Source organism: Schistocerca serialis, chromosome 9, assembly GCF_023864345.2.
Source record: "Schistocerca serialis cubense isolate TAMUIC-IGC-003099 chromosome 9, iqSchSeri2.2, whole genome shotgun sequence".
In the NCBI taxonomy this organism is placed as follows: Eukaryota; Metazoa; Arthropoda; class Insecta; order Orthoptera; family Acrididae; genus Schistocerca; species Schistocerca serialis.
In genome coordinates this window covers 430832374-430851830 of record NC_064646.1, presented here as the reverse complement: position 1 = coordinate 430851830, position 19457 = coordinate 430832374, and the positions used below count along the sequence as shown (strand labels likewise).

Sequence of the window (19457 nt, the reverse complement as noted above, 5' to 3'; positions counted from 1 at the left end):
TCGTATGGTATTATTTTTTGGGGTAATTCTTCTGATTCAAAAAGGGTATTTTTGGCTCAAAAACGGGCTGTTCGAGCTGTATGTGGTAAGTTCGAGAACCTCTTGTTGACCCCTATTCAATAGTCTGGGAATTCTGACATTGCCCTCACAGTATATATTTTCTTTAATGTTGTTTGTTGTTAGCAATATTAGCTTATTCCCAAGAGTTAGCAGCTTTTACTCAGTTAATACTATGCAGAAATCAAATCTGCATGTGGAATACACTTCCTTGAGTCTTGTGCAGAAAGGAGTGCGGTATTCAGCTGCATCCATTTTCAATAAGCTACCACAAGAACTCAAAAATCTTAGCAGTAGCCCAAACACTTTGAAGTGGTCCTCATGGGTCACTCCTTCTACTCTGTCGAGGAGCCCCTGGAAGAGCTGAAAAATTAAGCAAATTCCAGTGTTACATTGTTGATTTTCTTTATTTAAACTTACGACTTGTCGCCTGAATATGTTTCTTATATTTCATTTTATCTATTTCTACTATCGTGTTATAATTTCATGTATTGACTCATTCCATGACCATGGAGACTTCTCCTTAATTTGGCCCCACAGAACAATAAATAAATAAATAAAAAATAAATAATAGACATTTGATATTGGTACTTTGTGAATTATATTCTGTCGATACAAGAAAGACCATTTGTGCCAAAACAGTCTCGTTTATTTAGTGTGTGTTACAATTGTTGCAGTATTAGAAAGGCTTAGTTTGTTTTATCTAGCAGACAGTAACAAAATAGACGTAATCAGATCAGGAAACCACACCAGTCTTGGGCCCTACTTGTATTAGCCTAACAGCTTTTTCAGTATCAGGCACCGCCATTTTGATTTTTCATGTAGCAAAATGTTTGACCAACTTTTGCAGAAAGGAAAGTACATTATGTAAAGCTGTAGCAAGATTAGAGAGAAAAAAGTTCTAGGAGCTAAGGATTGAATAAATGTGTATTGTCTTGCTTGTGTCATGCCTTTACTGAGTCTATGTATCCTATATTTAATTTTATGTCACACAAAGCAGCAAGTTGTTAGCTGATAGGGCATAAAGAGTGCATATTTTCTGAAGAGTTCTTTTTTTTTAATGAGAAAGAGGGACAAGATGTCAAACCAGCTGACTGTAAGCAAGAGAGGAACCACTGGAAATTTTAATTTCCATTGTCCTGAATACGGTTTGATGGCATCCATTAGAAAATATACACGTTTCAATTCCACATAGCGAAATACAGTGACGTTGGATAGAAGAATGCTGTGTGAGGAGGCGAGGCACTGCACTTTTGCGCACTTACGACCAAATAACATGTTTTACTTTTTCTCAAACACATATGTTTTAAGCATCAGACTCTTCCTAAAACTGTGCACTACAAAATGAATATATTTTTGAAAATTCTTTTTTTTTCTTATTTTTAAAATTTTGATGTCCTATCTCAAGTGCTCGAGGGAATGGTGGGGTGTTGCGCCGGTTTGGAAATATCATAGACCCGGGGCTGATGCGCAGAGCAGTCTGAGTTATAGTGGGGAAGTGGGTAGTCTCCATGTGATCCGTGTTTATGTTTAGTGATTTTGCTGTTTCCTCTTCATTTACTGCTCTCACATAAAATGAAAACAAAACAGATTTCTGTAGCTGGGAGCTATCAAGTGAATTAAAATACATTCATATAATTATGGAAGGCTAAAATGTGTTGTTAGTTGCAGATTTTATTTTATTTCCACCTTCCTGACAGTCAAACATTAATTGCCTTGCAGAACAATGAAGTTATTTTTGTCGGTTTGCTAAAGAAATTTTCTTTTATTAATCTTTTCCGCTGAGGCAGACAATATATTTGAAACAAAGTGTTAAATTCCACACACTGTTCCCTGAATTTCAAGTGCACGTTTTCAACGTCTAGCACGTATGGCATTATGCCATAATAAACAACCAAACATGAGATAACACAGTATTGGAACTCCAAGAAAATTGACATCCCGAAAACCGCATTGATAAGCTTAATATCAGGTCGTGGCCTACTTAACTGGGAATCTGGATATACGAATGTGCACTTTAAATGTGTACATTTTAGTATGGGTCACAAAATTCCGATGCTCTTGGAGTATGCCTAGATGTCTTGTTTCTTTTATGACATAATCTAAGAGCTTTTAATGTTTTACAAGTACGAACATATGGGCTCCCTATGGCATCATAGCTGCACAAGCGCTGTGACGCCTGTCATCTGGCGCTCTCTGGCGACTGCAGAAACAAACCTATTTCTAACAGGTCATGGGAAAATATTCCGAATGGTGGTTTGAAAAGCGTTACCATCAAAGCAAATTTCCTTTTATGCAAGTTCAACTATGAGCAAGAATGTACGATGAATTTCTTTAATCACAGAATGTTTGACTCTCATTTAATAAACAACTCTTTCCTACGAGCCATTTAGATGAATTTTGAGCTCAGAAGATCAGACATTTATGTCGTTATTAAAGATATTAGTGGCACATTTGTGTGATATATCGTAAATTGTAATATGCGCATAAAAGACCAACATTATATGTGAAAGTGTAGCTTCTCTTTCAGCATATTAATCTTATAGACCAATATTATATGTGAAAGCTTTTTGTTTTGTGTAGCAACATTATGTATATTAATTTAAACCATTAACTTTTTCTGTTTGTGTGTTGTGCTACATAACAGTGATGTTGCTATTGGCTGACCACATCACGTGTCCTAAACTCTGAATACCCGCTGTCATCAGCTGGCGAGATCACGTGACATGAGCTATGACTGGCTTACAAAAGCACATTGCAATGTCGATATCAATGCTTTGGAAAGTAACATGTGGTGTTTGGTGGAATTCGAATTTATACTTTCGAAATACGAAAATACGCAGCATACATGTTGGTGCACATCAAAATCTTTCCGAAACGTGTTTTTTTTACCTGTGTTTAGTTTTCTAAAGTGCAGGAAAATTCTAGGCCCATGTATAAAACCATAATCATTCAAAGGACTGATGAGTTATACAGTTCCGAGAGAAAATATACTGTCAGTTAACAGGGAAAAAAGTATGTTTTCAACTGGGAGAAAGTGTATTTTTAACCAGGAAATCCGGGACAAATCCGGGAATTTTTTTTCCTTGTCCACGTTTACACCCGGAACCAATATATCTCAACTACAAATGTTCTTGCAAATTTGTGACAATGGCAATGACTTAGTTTTTCCGCATTGGTATACACAGTTGGTAAGATAATTGCTTTCACCAAGTAATGGTCTGAGTTTGAGTCATCTAACAGTTATAATATGTCAGTTAGTTTCATTACAATTTCTGTACCACTGCAGAATGAAAACTTTATTTTATCAGCCCATATGTCAAAAGTTATCACTGTGTAAAAAGCTTAGATACAAAAAAGTTTTGCCTAGAGCAACATATAGAAGCATGTGGCTGTCAACTTAAACTGGAGGAGGGCTGTTATAACTGTAACAGTATATAGGTCCCCTTCAGGAAACTTTAATTTATTCCTGGAAAACTTGGATGCCATGTTGTGCTATCTGTCAGATAGGGGAAAGCAAATTATTATTTGTGGGGACTTCAATGTTGGTTCACTGAAAGAGTATAATAGGAAGAATGCCCTGGAAGTCTTGCTCGGTTCTTTCAATTTGACATTTGTCATTAATTTTCTTACTCGGGTAGGAAAGGACAGCAGCACATTGATAGATAAGACTTTTATAGACGAAGATAAGTTTAAAAACATAAATTCTCGTCCTGTTGAGAGTGGCCTTTCTGATCATGGTGCTCAGCTAGTTACAGTATATGACATAGCTCCGTTCAGTAATTCAAAACTACCCTCCAAAACTGTGCATTCAATTAATGACTCAACAATTAGAAATTTCAGAGAAAATTGTCAGCAGTTAGACTGGGATGAGGTGTACAAGGGACCCAATGCTAATTTAAAATATAACTTTATTTCATGATACACTTGTAAGAGAATTTGAAAACTGTTTCCCCAAGAAAGTAGTTAAATCTAATTATAAGAAACCATGCAAAAAACCTTGGCTTACTACAGGAATAAAAATATCTTGTAGCCACAAATGGGAACTGTATCTAACGACAAGAAAGAGTAATGACCCAGAAACAGCCAAATATTATAAAAACTACTGTTTTACATTAAGAAAGGTTATTATAAAGTCCAGAAGCATGTGCATCATGTCTGAGATTAATACCTCTAATAACAAAATCATAACAATTTGGAATATTATTACAAGGGAGACGGGGCAAATGAGAGTACAGGATGACGGTATTACCATCGAAGCGAATGGAAACTTGACAAACAACAAGCTGGAAGTTGAAAACATTTTGAGTAATCATTTCTTAAATGTTGTAGAGAAAATAGGATCTAAATGTTCATTAGAAGAAGCAAGGCAGTTAATGGAAGAGGCCTTACCCACACCATCTGATACAATTGAAATTCCACCCACCTCTCCTTCTGAAATTAGGAAGATAATAAACTCTCTCAAGACTAAAAGCTCACATGGAATTGATGGCATTTCCAGCAGGATAATAAAAGCTTGTTACCAAGAGATAAGTGGGATTCTTAGCCACATATGTAATAGTTCTCTGAAGCAGGGTATTTTACCAGGTAGATTGAAGTATGCCATTGTTAAACTACTGCATAAAAAAGGGGATACGTCTGTTGTCGACAACTACTGCCCAATCTCTCTTCTGACTGCCTTATCCAAAATTCTTGAAAAAGTAATGTCTGGTAGAGTAGCTTCACACCTTTGTAAAAATAAAGTTTTAACAAAATGTCAGTTTGGTTTCCAGAAAGGGTTTTCAACGGAAAATGCTGTATATACTTTCACTAATGAATTTGTGATCTCTCTAAGGCTTTTGATTGTGTAAATCAGTGAATACTTCTAGATAACCTCAAGTACTGTGGTATGAATGAGACAGCGCTCAAATGGTTTAAATCATACCTAACTGGAAGAGGGCAGAAAGCTGAAACAAGCAGTTCACATAATATGCAAAAAACTGGTGGTATCTCAAACTGTGGAACAATCAAGAATGGGGTGCGGCAAGGTTCGGTCTGGGGTCCTCTACTGTTCTTAATATACCGGGTGATGAAAAGGTCATTATAAATTTGAAAACTGAATAAATCACGGAATAATGTAGATAGAGAGGTACAAATTGACACACATTCTTTGAATGACCCGTGTTTTTATGAGAACAAACAAACAAACAAACAAACAAACAAACAAAAAAAACAAAACAAAAATTACATAAGTTCAAAAAATGTCCAACATATGGCACTTAATCTGATCAGAATAGCAATAAGTAGCATAACAAAATAAGACAAAGCAAAGATAATGCTCTTTACAGGAAATGCTCAATATGTCCACCATCATTCCTCAACAATAGCTGTAGTCAAGGAATAATATAGTGAACAGCACTGTAAAGCATGTCCGGAGCTATGGTGAGGCATTGGCTTCGGATGTTGTCTTTCAGCATCCCTAGAGATGTCGGTCGATATCGATACACTCGCGACTTCAGGTAACCCCAAAGCCAATAACCGCACGGACTGAGGTCTGGGGAACTGGGAGGCCAAGCATGGCGAAAGTGGCGGCTGAGCACACGATCACTACCAAACGACGCGCAAGAGATCTTTCACGCTTCTAGCAATATGGGGTGGAGCGCCATCCTGCATAAACACTGTACGTTCGTGCAGGTGTTTATCAGCCAGGCTGGGGATGATGCGATTCTTTAACATATCGGCGTACCTCTCATCCGTCACGGTAGCAGTTACAAAACCAGAATCACGCATTTCCTCGAAGAAAAAAGGCCCGATAATGGTAGATGTGGTAAATCCAATCCATACCGTGACTTTGTCGTCGCGCAGTGGAGTTTCCACGACAGTTCTAGGATTTTCGGTAGCCCAAATTCTGCAGTTGTGGTCGTTGACAGACCCTCGGAGCGTGAAATGAGCTTCGTCGGTCCACAAATATGTTAGTCAATCAATCGTCATCTTCCGCCATCTTTTAAAATGCCCACACCGCAAGTGCCCTCTGCTTCACTAAATCGCAAGGTAACAGTTCATGATGCCGATGGATATTGTATGGATAGCATCGGAGGGTACGCCTAAGTGCCAACCAAACAGTAGTGTATGGAATGCCGGTGCGATGTGCGACTGCACAAGCACAGACTTCTCTGTGCATAGAAAAACCTGCTACATTCTCCATTTCTTCCTGAACTGTCTCAGCAGCATTACGCCTTGTGCTCGGTCAGCCACTACAGGGTCTATCATCTAAACCACCCGTGGCTTCGAACTTCGAAATCATTACGCCACAGCTGCATTTGTCAATGGACTTTTACCTGTTCGAGTCCCCTTCCTATGGCGATAGGATCTTAATGCTGAACTAGCACATTCCCCATTCTGATAATACAGCTTCACCAAAAGCGCCTTTTCGGGTAACATCAACATGCTGCGACTGCTGGCGCATCTGATTCTCTGTTTCATTACAGCTCCATGTATACACGATTGTTATGCGCAGTCACTGACGTTCTGCTGCCCAGTGCCATCTGTCGGACATTTTGTTAACTTTTTTTTTTAATAAAACCCCATGTCATTCCAAGCATGTGTGACAATTTTTACCTCTCTATCTACATTATTCCGTGGTTTATTAAGTTTTCAAATTTATACTGACTTTTTGATCACCTGGTGTTTTAATGACTTGCCATTCTATATTCACGAAGATGCAAAGCTGTTACTTTTTGCTGATGGTACAAGTATAACTATCACACCCAACAGACAAGAATTAACTGGCGAAATTGTAAACGATGTTTTTCAGAAAATCATTAAGTGGTTCTCTGCAAATGGGTTCTCATTAAACTTTGACAAAACACAGTACATACAGTTCCACACAGTAAATGGAATGTTGTTCTGTTGTTGTGGTCTTCAGTCCTGAGACTGGTTTGATGCAGCTCTCCATGATACTCTATCCTGTGCAAACTTCTTCATCTTCCAGTACTTACTGCAACCTACATCCTTCTGAATCTGCTTAGTGTATGCATCTCTTGGTCTCCCCCAACGATTTTTACCCTCCACGCTGCCCTCCAATGCTAAATTTGTGATCCCTTGATGCCTCACAACATGTCCTACCAACCGGTCCCTTCTTCTTGTCAAGTTGTGCCACAAACTCCTCTTCTTCCCAATTCTATTCAATACCTCCTCATTAGTTATGTGATCTACCCATATAATCTTCAGCATTCTTCTGTAGCATCCCATTGCGAAAGCTTCTATTCTCTTCTTGTCGAAACTATTTATCATCCATGTTTCACTTCCGTACATGGCTACACTCCATACAAATACTTTCAGAAACGACTTCCTGACACTTAAATCTATACTCGATGTTAACAAATTTCTCTTCTTCAGAATTGCTTTCCTTGCCATTGCCAGTCTACATTTTATATCCCGTCTACTTCGACCATCACCAGTTATTTTGCTCCCCAAATAGCAAAACTCCTTTACTACTTTAAGTGTCTCATTTCCTAATCTAATTCCCTCAGTGTCACCCGACTTAATTCAACTGCATTCCATTATCCCCGTTTTGCTTTTGTCGGTGTTCATCTTATATCCTCCTTTCAAGACACTGTCAATTCCATTCAACAGCTCTTCCAAGTCCTTTGCTGTCTCTGACAGAATTATAATGTCATCGGCGAACCTCAAAGTTTTTATTTCTTCTCCATGGATTTTAATACTTACTCCGAATTTTTCTTTTGTTTCCTTTACTACTTGCTCATTATACAGATTGAATAACGTCGGGGAGAGGCTACGACCCTGTCTCACTCCCTTCCCAACCACTGTTTCCCTTTCATGCCACTCCACTCTTATAACTGCCATCTGGTTTCTCTACAAATTGTAAATAGCCTTTCACTCCCTGTATTTCAACCCTGCCACCCGTAGACACCATTAATAAATATAGACTTTGATTAGTAGCTAAGGTAGAATATTCAAAATTTCTAGTTGTATGCATTTATTAGGGGTTGAACTGGACACACTGAAGATCTGCTGAAACGTTTCAGTTCAGCTACTTATGCTATTAGGGTCATTGCGGCAATATACATCTCAGTAAATTGGCTTTCCACGCTTATTTTCATTCTCTGCTTTCGTATGGCTTCATATTCTAGGGGTAACTCATCCTTCAGTAAAAGTGTGTTCATTGCACAAAAGCATGTAATCAGAATAATTGCTGGAGCTAATCCAAGATCATCCTGCAGACACTTATTTAAAGAGCTAGAGATATTCACCGTAGACTCGCAATATATATATTCACTTATAAAATTTGTTATTAACAATCCGAACGAATTCAAAAGTAATAGCTGTGTACATGGCTACAATGCTAGGAGAATGGATGACCTTCACTACTCAAGGTTAAATCTAACTTTGGCTCAGAAGGGGGTAAATTATGCTGCCACAAAAGTCTTCGGTCATTTACCTAATAGCATCAAAAGTCTGACAGATAACCATATAGCATTTAAAAGGAAATTAAAAAAAAAAAAAAATTTAATGGCAACTCCTTTTACTCATCAGAGGAATTTTTGAATATAGTATGTGGATAATTTCCCCAATCCCCAATAAAAAAATAAAAAAAATTTAAAAATATTAAGTGTCATGTAATATTTTGTGTAATGTAATATCTTGGGAACTGTATCTAACAACAAGAAAGAGTAATGACCTAGAAACAGCCAAATATTATAAAAACTACTGTTTTACATTAAGAAAGGTTATTATAAAGTCCAGAAGCATGTACATCATGCAGAAGAGCTTCTGTTAAGTTTGGAAGGTAGGAGACGAGATACTGGCAGAAGTAAAGCTGTGAGTACCGGGCGTGAGTCGTGCTTCGGTAGCTCAGATGGTAGAGCACTTGCCCGCGAAAGGCAAAGGTCCCGAGTTCGAGTCTCGGTCGGGCACACAGTTTTAATCTGCCAGGAAGTTTCATATCAGCGCACACTCCGCTGCAGAGTGAAAATCTCATTCTGGAAACATCCCCCAGGCTGTGGCTAAGCCATGTCTCCGCTATATCCTTTCTTTCAGGAGTGCTAGTTCTGCAAGGTTCGCAGAAGAGCTTCTGTTAAGTTTGGAAGGTAGGAGACGAGATACTGGCAGAAGTAAAGCTGTGAGTACCGGGTGTGAGTCGTGCTTCGGTAGCTCAGATGGTAGAGCACTTGCCCGCGAAAGGCAAAGGTCCCGAGTTCGAGTCTCGGTCGGGCACACAGTTTTAATCTGCCAGGAAGTTTCATATCAGCGCACACTCCGCTGCAGAGTGAAAATCTCATTCTGGAAACATCCCCCAGGCTGTGGCTAAGCCATGTCTCCGCTATATCCTTTCTTTCAGGAGTGCTAGTTCTGCAAGGTTCGCAGAAGAGCTTCTGTTAAGTTTGGAAGGTAGGAGACGAGATACTGGCAGAAGTAAAGCTGTGAGTACCGGGCGTGAGTCGTGCTTCGGTAGCTCAGATGGTAGAGCACTTGCCCGCGAAAGGCAAAGGTCCCGAGTTCGAGTCTCGGTCAGGCACACAGTTTTAATCTGCCAGGAAGTTTCATGTACATCATGTCTGAGATTAATACCTCTAAGAACAAAATCAAAACAATTTGGAATATTATTACAAAGGAGACAGGGCAACTAAGAGTACGGGATGACGGCATTACCATCAAAGCGAATGGAAACTTGGCAAACAACAAGCTGGAAGTTGAAAACATTTTGGGTAATCATTTCTTAAATGTTGTAGAGAAAATAGGATCTAAATGTTCATTAGAAGTAGCAAGGCAGTTAATGCAAGAGGCCTTACCCACACCATTTGATACAGTTGAAATTCCACCCACCTCTCCTTCTGAAATTAGGAAGATAATAAACTTTCTCAAGAACAAAAGCTCACATAGAATTGATGGCATTTCCAGCAGGATAATAAAAACTTGTTCCCAAGAGATAAGTGGGATTCTTAGGCACATATGTAATAGCTCTCTGAAGCAGGCTATTTTCCCAGATAGACTGAAGTATGCCATTGTTAAACCACTGCATATAAAAGGAGATACGTCTGTTGTCAACAACTACTGCCCAATCTCTCTTCTGACTGCCTTATCCAAAATTCTTGAAAAAGTAATATCTGGTAGAGTAGCTTCACACCTTTGTAAAAATAAAGTTTTAACAAAATGTCAGTTTGGTTTCCAGAAAGGGTTTTCAACGGAAAATGCTATATGTACTTTCACTAATGAAATATTAAATGCTCTGAGTAACCGGAAGTCATCTGTTGGGATTTTTTGTGATCTTTCTAATGCTTTTGATTTTGTAAATCATGGATAATTCTAGATAACCTCATGTACTGTGGTATGAATGGAACAGGGCTCAAATGACTAAAATCATACCTAACTGGAAGAGGGCAGAAAGTTGAAGTAAGCAGTTCACATAATATGCAAAAAACGGGTGATATCTCAAATTGTGGAACAATCAAGAATGGGGTACCGCAAGGTTGGGTCTTGGGTCGTCTGCTGTTCTTAATATATATTAATGACTTGCCATTCTATATTTACGAAGATGCAAAGCTGGTATTTTTTGCCGATGATACAAGCATAGCTATCACACCCAACAGACAAGAATTAACTGGTGAAATTGTAAACAACGTTTTCCAGAAAATCATTGTGATTCTCTGCAAATGGGCTCTCATTAAACATTTGACAGAACACAGTACATACAGTTCCACACAGTAAATGGATTAACACCATTAATAAATATAGACTTCGATCAGAAATCGGTAGCACAGGAAAAATATTCGAAATTTCTAGGTGTATGCATTGATGAGGGATTGAACTGGAAAAAACACACTGAAGATCTTCTGAAACGTTTAAGTTCAGCTATTTATGCTATTAGGGTCATTGCGGCGATATACATCTCAGTAAATTAGCTTACAATGCCTATTTTCATTCTATTCTTTCGTATGGCATCATATTCTGGGGTAACTCATCACTGAGTAAAAGAGTGTTCATTGTACAAAAGCGTGTAATCAGAATAATTGCTGGAGCTCATCCAAGATCATCCTGCAGACACTTATTTAAAGAGCTAGAGATCTTCACTGTAGCCTCACAATATATAAATTCACTTATAAAATTTGTTATTAACAATCCAAACGAATTCAAAAGTAATAGCAGTGTGCATGGCTACAATGCTAGGAGAAAGAATGATGTTCACTACTCAAGGTTAAATCTAACTTTGGCTCAGAAGGGGGTAAATTATGCTGCCACAAAAGTCTTTGGTCACTTACCTAATAGCATCAAAAGTCTGACAGATAGCCATATAGCATTTCCACATCATTCGAAGTGTCATATTCATGATCTACGGAACAAGTACTAATCTAATCTCTTTTATAAGTGTATGCAATGTCAGTTATATATTTTTGTGAAAATTTCCTGTATGTAGGCAACACTTTATTCATGTAACTGAAATTGAAGATGCTATACAATCATTGCTGTGTTTGTCATCCAATGTAACAGAATCTTTTTTAATATGTGAGCTGGAGATGGAATTTAGTGTTGAGGAAGAATGAGTTGTCACATTACTACCTACCATTACTTTCAAAATGAATAGAAATTCTGTTTACACTGTAGTACCAGACCATTATAACTTGATCACAGACCTTATAATTGGGCATTTAGATACCTGTGTGGACTCACTTTGTTTCTTACATGCAGATATCAGCTGACACATGCGGGAGACCATCAGAAGAAACTGAACTGAACAACACTAAAGAAGAAACTGTTGTAAGTATTGGCATATGTTTCTGTGTATCTATGGCAGCATTTTACTCAGAATAAGGGTGAACTTCTGAACGTGGTTCATTGAGACCTGAACTACTGCACAACACATGTGTTTTTAATGCTGTAGCGGCACCACAGTTTAGGATAGGGAAAGTTAGTTTTGTGCAATATTCTGAGCACAAGTTACAGCCAGGTACAGGCCAGATTGCAGTGAGTTACGGATACCAACAGCTGCAAAGTAGAATAGAGGTAACAGGGCTGTCAAATTGCTGAAATAGTAAACATAGCGGTTTTGCATGTCACAAATCACAGGCAGAAGGGGCCAACCTAGCAGTTATGAGTGTGACGCGGAGTGGCGCGTATGGCAAAACAAAGGCGCACAGCCGCGTATAAATAGGTGCAGGTTTCTAATGAGATTCATTCTAGTGTGGCAGCTCTCCTGGACTGTGGGGTGTGTCACACCACCAGCTACACACAGCAGCAGATGGGTCGCCAGCATTCCTGTTCACAGTGGGTTACTGGTTTGACCCTCTGAGCCGACAAAGGGTCTGTAGCCAGCTAGCGGCGAGCCACTCCACTCCACAGCTCGACTAGCTCTTGTGGGAAAAAAAATGGAGCTGTGTGGTTTGATTGTCAGTTGTGCCTGTGTAGTTCAATAAATAACAGCTTTACTTGCAAAACACAAGGTGCTTGAAACTTCCTGACATGTTAAAACTGGGGCTCGAGACTGAGACCTTTGCCTTTTGTGGGCAAGTGCTCCACCAACTGAACTGTCACAGAATGACTGATGAACTGCCCTCACAGTTCCACTTTTGCCAGTACCTTTCTCCCACATTCCAAACTTCATCCTGGAAACAAGGTTCGCGGTTTGAGTCTTGGACTGAATGAGGTGGCACAGTGATTAGCACACTGGACTCGCATTTGGGAGGATGACAGTTCAAAATTTCCCTAAATTGCTGAAGGCAAATCTGGGATGGTTCCTTTCAAAGGGCCCATCTGATTTCCTTCTCTATCCTTGACACAATCGGAGCTTGTGTTCTGTCTCTAATGACCTCAATGTTGCCGGGACGTAAACCCTAATCTTCCTTTTGAGTCTGAGTACAGCTCACATTTTAACCAGTAAGCTTCAAAACAGTTCAAACTGTGCTACAGAGTGAAGGATTCATTCACTGACATGGATAAATAAAGTGTGACCTTCAATATTACCATTCAGTGTTCAGAGTTCATAATGGATAAACTAATCATTTGAGCAAGATGGAGTTTCTCATTTGTCATTGAGTAAATATAACCATACATTTACAGTAAAATTCAGTGTAATATTAAAATATTGATCTCTCTTCTTAGTTGCAGTCTTAGTGTATTAGTTTTGTATTTTTATGACAGTGACATTGTGTATTGCTGATGTCTCCAGTATTGCAATCATATGCTTAAACAAATGTACATAATGCAACAACAGGGTGTGTACGACCCGGGACAACCAGGAGAAACGGGAAAAACCTGGGAATTTTTTCATACAGGAGAAGACCGGGAAAAGCTTTGGAATTTTGTAGAATTCCAGGAATTTTTCATTGTTTTTGTTTTCAATTAAATTTTTGTAATTTTTACTTGTAAGAACCGATACTCTAACAAAGGATATTACTGTATCCCATTACTGCAGATAATGCTGCAGCACAATAAAACATGAACGAGAGAAAAGACAGAAATAAAACTTAAATTGCAAAGGAATTGCGCCATATACAGCAACAAAACACAGTGCTCATACTAGCGTCTACCAACAGCAAAATGTGTCAAAGGCTTTAGAAAGACTACGCAATGCCTCGTAACAACAAATTGCCTCCGAGAGCATGATGTCACAACTGTTTACATTAGATTAGTTTTAGCAGTTACGAGTGGGATCAAGCACATGCTCAGCTGAGTAGTACCTTCTCCCACTTCTGGGTACAGAAATGTGGCTGTTGGCTGTGTAAGGGGTCGCAGCAAGCAGCTAGGTGCTACTGGGAAAAATTTTACTGTAACGCCCAAGTTACGAGATTCATGCATGCGCAGCAGGTCCAGACCTAGGGGCGAGGGGGGGGGGGGGGTAAATTCATGTTCTTGAGGGGAATAAACCTTGTTTCACAAAGTGACTAGCACCCAGCGCACGTAAGTCTATCGATTATTCAAATGACTTTGAAATGCATCCCCGTTGGTATTTAACAGTTTTGAACACATTCTAAGTTGATTTCTGAATGAATCACAAATCGATTTCGGAATGCGTGCATACCGTACATGATGTCTCTGTCAGGGGAACCCTCGTCACATTTAGAAAGAAACTTTCCTACAGACAAAAGCGGCTATACGAGCTGACCGAGTAAAACCAAACAGCTGAATGCCAACCGCTTTCTGATTGTCTGGTTGATTGGGTTTGCGAATGATGAGCATTGTTATAATTATTAGCGTAATCCATAGATTCAGACTGCAGGAGTGGAAATAAACGAGTAACAGGTAAGAAAGATTATGTATTACCGTCTCTGTGTATTGAAGAAAATGAAATTTTGACGGAAAATTTTTTGCCAGATCGCTATACTAGTAAGCGGCAGTTATACAGTCTCCATATAGCAGCCGCGTTAAGTTCTATTCTGGAAGAAGTGTTGGAAACGCGTTGTATGAACATGTAACAATGCCTAACCAGAGAATAATTGCGGGATAACTAAACCGAGGATTCTGGCGGAGTTAGTGAAGTTAACCTGTGTATAAGCTTTGACATTGGCAGGAACATAGTTACAGAGTTTGTGATAACAAGACTGTTTGTTAGAACGAGGAAGGAGGGGAACAGGGACATTACACAAATTATGGAACAATATGACGATTCCAAGTTCGTATAAAAATTTCGTACTACTACTATTCGATCACATGCTTGAGAAACTGGAGCGTATGAATGAAGTGTGAAACTATTCCCTAACATAAAGCTTTTTGCTTGCAGGAGGCCTAATAGGCATTTGATATTGGTACTTTGTGCATTATATTCTGTCGTTACAAGAGAGACTCATCATCATCATCATCATTTAAGACTGATTATGCATTTCAGCGTTCAGTCTGGAGCATAGTCCCCCTTATAAAATTCCTCCATGATCCCCTATTCATTGCTAACATTGATGCCTCTTCTGATGTTAAGCCTATTACTTCAAAATCATTCTTAACCGAATCCAGGTACCTTCTCCTTGGTCTACCCCAACTCCTCCTACCCTCTACTGCTGAACCCATGAGTCTCTTGGGTAACCTTGCTTCTCCCATGCATGTAACATGCCCCCACCATCTAAGCCTGTTCGCCCTAACTGCTACATCTATAGAGTTTATTCCCAGTTTTTCTTTGATTTCCTCATTGTGGATACCCTCCTGCCATTGTTCCCATCTACTAGTACCTGCAACCATCCTAGCTACTTTCATAACCGTAACCTCAACCTTATTGATAAGGTAACCTGAATCCACCCAGCTTTCGCTCCCATACAACAAAGTTGGTCAAAAGACTGAACGATGCAAAGATAACTTAGTCTTGGTACTGACTTCCTTCTTGCAGAAGAGAGTAGATCGTAGCTGAGCGCTCATTGCACTAGCTTTGCTACACCTTGCTTCCAGTTCTTTCACTATGTTGCCATCCTGTGAGAATATGTATCCTAAGTACTTGAAACCATCTACCTGTTCTAACTTTGTTCCTCCTATTTGGCACTCAATCCGTTCATATCTCTTTCCCACTGACATTACTTTTGTTTTGGAGATGCTAATCTTCATACCATAGTCCTTACATTTCTGATCTAGCTCTGAAATATTACTTTGCAAACTTTCAATCGAATCTCCCATCACACTAAGTCATCTGCATATGCGAGACTGCTTATTTTGTGTTCACATATCTTAATCTCACCCAGCCAGTTTATTGTTTTCAACATATGTTCCATAAATAATATGAAGAACAGTGGAGACAGGTTGCAGCCTTGTCTTACCCCTGAAACTACTCTGAACCATGAACTCAATTTACCGTCAACTCTAACTGCTGCCTGACTATCTATGTAAAGACCTTTAATTGCTTGCAAAACTTTGCCTCCTACTCCATAATCTCGTAGAACAGACAATAACTTCCTCCTAGGAATCCGGTCATATGCTTTTTCTAGATCTATAAAGCATAGATACAATTCCCTGTTCCACTTGTAACATTTCTCCATTATTTGCCGTAAGCTAAATATCTGGTCCTGACAACCTCTAAGAGGCCTAAACCCACACTGATTTTCATCCAATTTGTTCTCAACTAATACTCACACTTTCCTTTCAACAATACCTGATTAAAGAGATACCTCTGTAGTTGTTACAATCTTTTCTGTTTCCATCTTTAAAGATTGGTATGATTACTGCTTTTGTCCAGTCTGATGGAACCTGTCCCGACTCCCACGCCATTTCAATTATTCTGTGTAGCCATTTAAGACCTGACATTCCACTGTATTTGATGAGTTCTGACTTAATTTCATCCACCCCAGCCGCTTTATTGCACTGCAATATATTGACCATTTCCTTCACTTCCTCAAATGTGATCCTATTTCCATCATTCCTATCCCATTGTACATCGAAATCTGAAACATTACTGATCGTATTTTCACCGACATTGAGCAACTCTTCAAAATATTCCCTCCATCTGCCCAAGGCATCAACAGGATTCACCAGCAGTTTTCCTGACTGTCCAAAATACTTGTCATATCCTTCTTACCTCCCTTTCGAAGACTGCTAATTACACTCCAGAATGGTTTTCCAGCAGCTTGACCCAAAGTCTCCAACCTGTTTCCAATGTCTTCCCAAGATTTCTTCTTGGATGCTGCAATTATCTGTTTGGCTTTGTTTCTTTCTTCAACATAACTATCTCTGTCTCCCTGAGTTCTAGTATGTAGCCATTTTTGATGAGCCTTCTTTTTCCTTTTACAGGCTGCCTTGACTGTGTCATTCCACCAAGCTGTTTGCTTCATCCTACCTTTACACACTACTGTTCCAAAACATTCTTTAGCCACTTCTAGTACTGTGTCCCTGTACCTTGTCCATTCTTTTCCCAATGACTGTAATTGACTACATTCAACTAACTGGTACCTTTCTGAGATCACTGTTATGTACTTGTGCCTGATTTCCTTATCCTGAAGTTCCTCCACTCTTATCCTTCTACATATGGACCTGACCTGCTGCACTTTCGGCCTCACAATACCAATTTCACTGCAGATTAAATAGTGATCAGTGTCATCAAAGAATCCCCTGAATACACGTGTGTCCCTCACAGCCTTCCTGAATTCCTGATCTGTTATTATACAGTCAATGACTGATTTGGCTCCTCTGCCTTCCCAAGTATACCAGTGAATGTTCTTATGTTTAAAAAAGGAGTTTGTGATTACGAAGCCCATACTGGCACAGAAATCTAAGAGTTCTTTCCCGTTCCTGTTGGTCTCCATATCCTCTCGAAATTTGCCCATAACCTTTTCATACCCTTCTGTTCGATTTCCAATCCTGGCATTAAAATCACCCATGAGCAGAACACTGTCATTGTCCTTTACTCTAAAAACTATGTCACTGAGTGCGTCATAAAAACTATCCATCTTATCTTGATCTGTCCCTCCACAATGCGAATATACTGACACAATCCTAATTTTCTTGCTAGACACTGTCAAATCTATCCACATCAGTCGTTCGTTCACGTACCTTATTGCAACTACGCTGGGTTCCATTACTTCCCTGATGTAAAGCCCTACACCCCATTCTGCTATTCCTGCTTTGACTCCTGACAGGTAAACCTTGTATTCTCCCACTTCCTCTTCTTTCTCACTCCTTACCCGAATGTCACTAACAGCTAAAACGTCCAACCCCATCTTACTTGCAGCCTCTGCTAATTCTACCTTCTTCCCAAAGTAGCCCCCATTGATATTAATAGCTACCCATCTCGTTACCATTCATTTGCCAAGTCGTATCTTAGGAGTCCCTGGTTTGTCATTTAGAGGTGGGCCTCCATCACCTCCAAAGGTCCGAGGCATTTTGCTGTGATTGTTGCCAGCGTCATATTTGAAGTACCAGGGAAGCAGGTTGCTAGCCTTACTTGCCCCAGGTCCCATTGGATTTTACCCTAACGGTTGAGGGACTAACTGGTGGATTTGGTAGTCTTTGCCGTCTGAGCACAAAGGTGACCACCACTCAGAATATGTCCGAGATGCCCAGCCTTATTCCAAAGTAACTGATATCCTGACTATCAGGACCACTTACTTGGCCACTCATACGTTGCCCATGGTTCATGAACTAGGACATGACAACAGGAACCCACACCATGAACCATGAGAGACTGTTTGCGCCAAAACAATCTCGTTTATTTAGTGTGTGTTACAATTGTTGCAGTATTAGAAAGGCTTAGTTTGTTTTATCTAGCAGACAGTGACAAATTAGACACAATCAGATCGGGAAACCACACCAGCCTTGGGCCCTACTTGTATTAACAGCTTTTTCAGTATTAGGCAGTGCCGTTTCGAATTTTCATGTAGAAAAACATTTGACAAACTTTCGCAGAAAGGAAAGTACATCATGTAGAGCTGTAGCAGGATTAGAGAGAAAAAATTCTAGGAGCTAAGGATTGAATAAATGTGTATTGTCTTGTTTGTCTCATGTCTTTACTGGGTCTGTGTATCCTATATTTAATTTTATGTCACACAAAGCAGCAAGTTGTTAGCTGATAGGGAATAAAGAGTGCATATTTTCTGAAGAGTTCTTTTTTTTTTTTTTTTTAATGAAAAATAGGGACAAGATGTCAAACCGGCTTTCTGTAAGCAGCAGAGGCACCAGAGGACATTTAATTTCCATTGTCCTGAATACGATTTGATGGCTTCCATTAGATAATATACACGTTTCATTTCCACATAGTGAAATACGGTGACATACGATAGAAGAATGCTGTGTGAGGAGGCGAGGCACTGCACTTTTGCGCACTTACGACCAAATAACATGTTTTACATTTCCTCGAACACATATGTTTTATGCATCAGACTATTCAGAAAACTGTGCACTACAAAATGAATATATTTTTGAAAATTCTTTTTTTTTCTTATTTCTAAAATTTTGATGTCCTATCTCAAGTGCTCGAGGGAATGGTGGGGTGTTACCCCGGTTCGGAAATACCGTATACCCGGGGCTGATGATGCGTAGAGCAGTCTGAGTTATAGTGGGGAAGTGGGTAGTCTCCATGTGACCTGTGTTTACATTTAGTGATTTTGCTGTTTCATCTTTGTTTACTGCTGTCACGTCAAATGAAAACAAAACAGATATCTGTAGCCGGGAGCTATCAAGTGAATTAAAATACATTCACATAATTATGGAAGGCTAAAATGTGTTGTTAGTTGCAGATTTTATTTTATTTCCGCCTTCCTGACAGTCAAGCATTAATTGCCTTGCAGAACAATGAAGTTATTTTTGTCAGTTTGCTAAAGAAATTTTCCTTTATTAATCTTTTCCGCTGAGGCACAAAATATATTTGAAACAAAGTGTTAAATTCCACACACTGTTCCCTGAATTTCAAGTGCACGTTTTCAACTTCTAGCACGTATGGCATTATGCCATAATAAACAACCAAACATGAGATAACACAGTATTGGTACTCCAAGAAAATT

The 19457-nt window shown here is 39.3% G+C and overlaps 1 protein-coding gene across 8 annotated transcripts in view; it reads left to right on the top strand.

Moving 5' to 3' along the window:
- Positions 1-19457, top strand: part of LOC126418952 (uncharacterized) — a 90021-nt gene that overhangs the window by 34107 nt on the left and 36457 nt on the right. For 7 of the 8 annotated variants that reach the window (XM_050085994.1, XM_050085990.1, XM_050085995.1 and 4 more), the window contains one exon: positions 11743-11811. The exons of the other annotated variant lie outside the window; for it this stretch is intronic. In XM_050085994.1, the coding sequence (XP_049941951.1) occupies positions 11743-11811 (69 nt within the window). The remainder of the gene's footprint in view (positions 1-11742; positions 11812-19457) is intronic. 8 annotated transcript variants of the gene reach the window in all.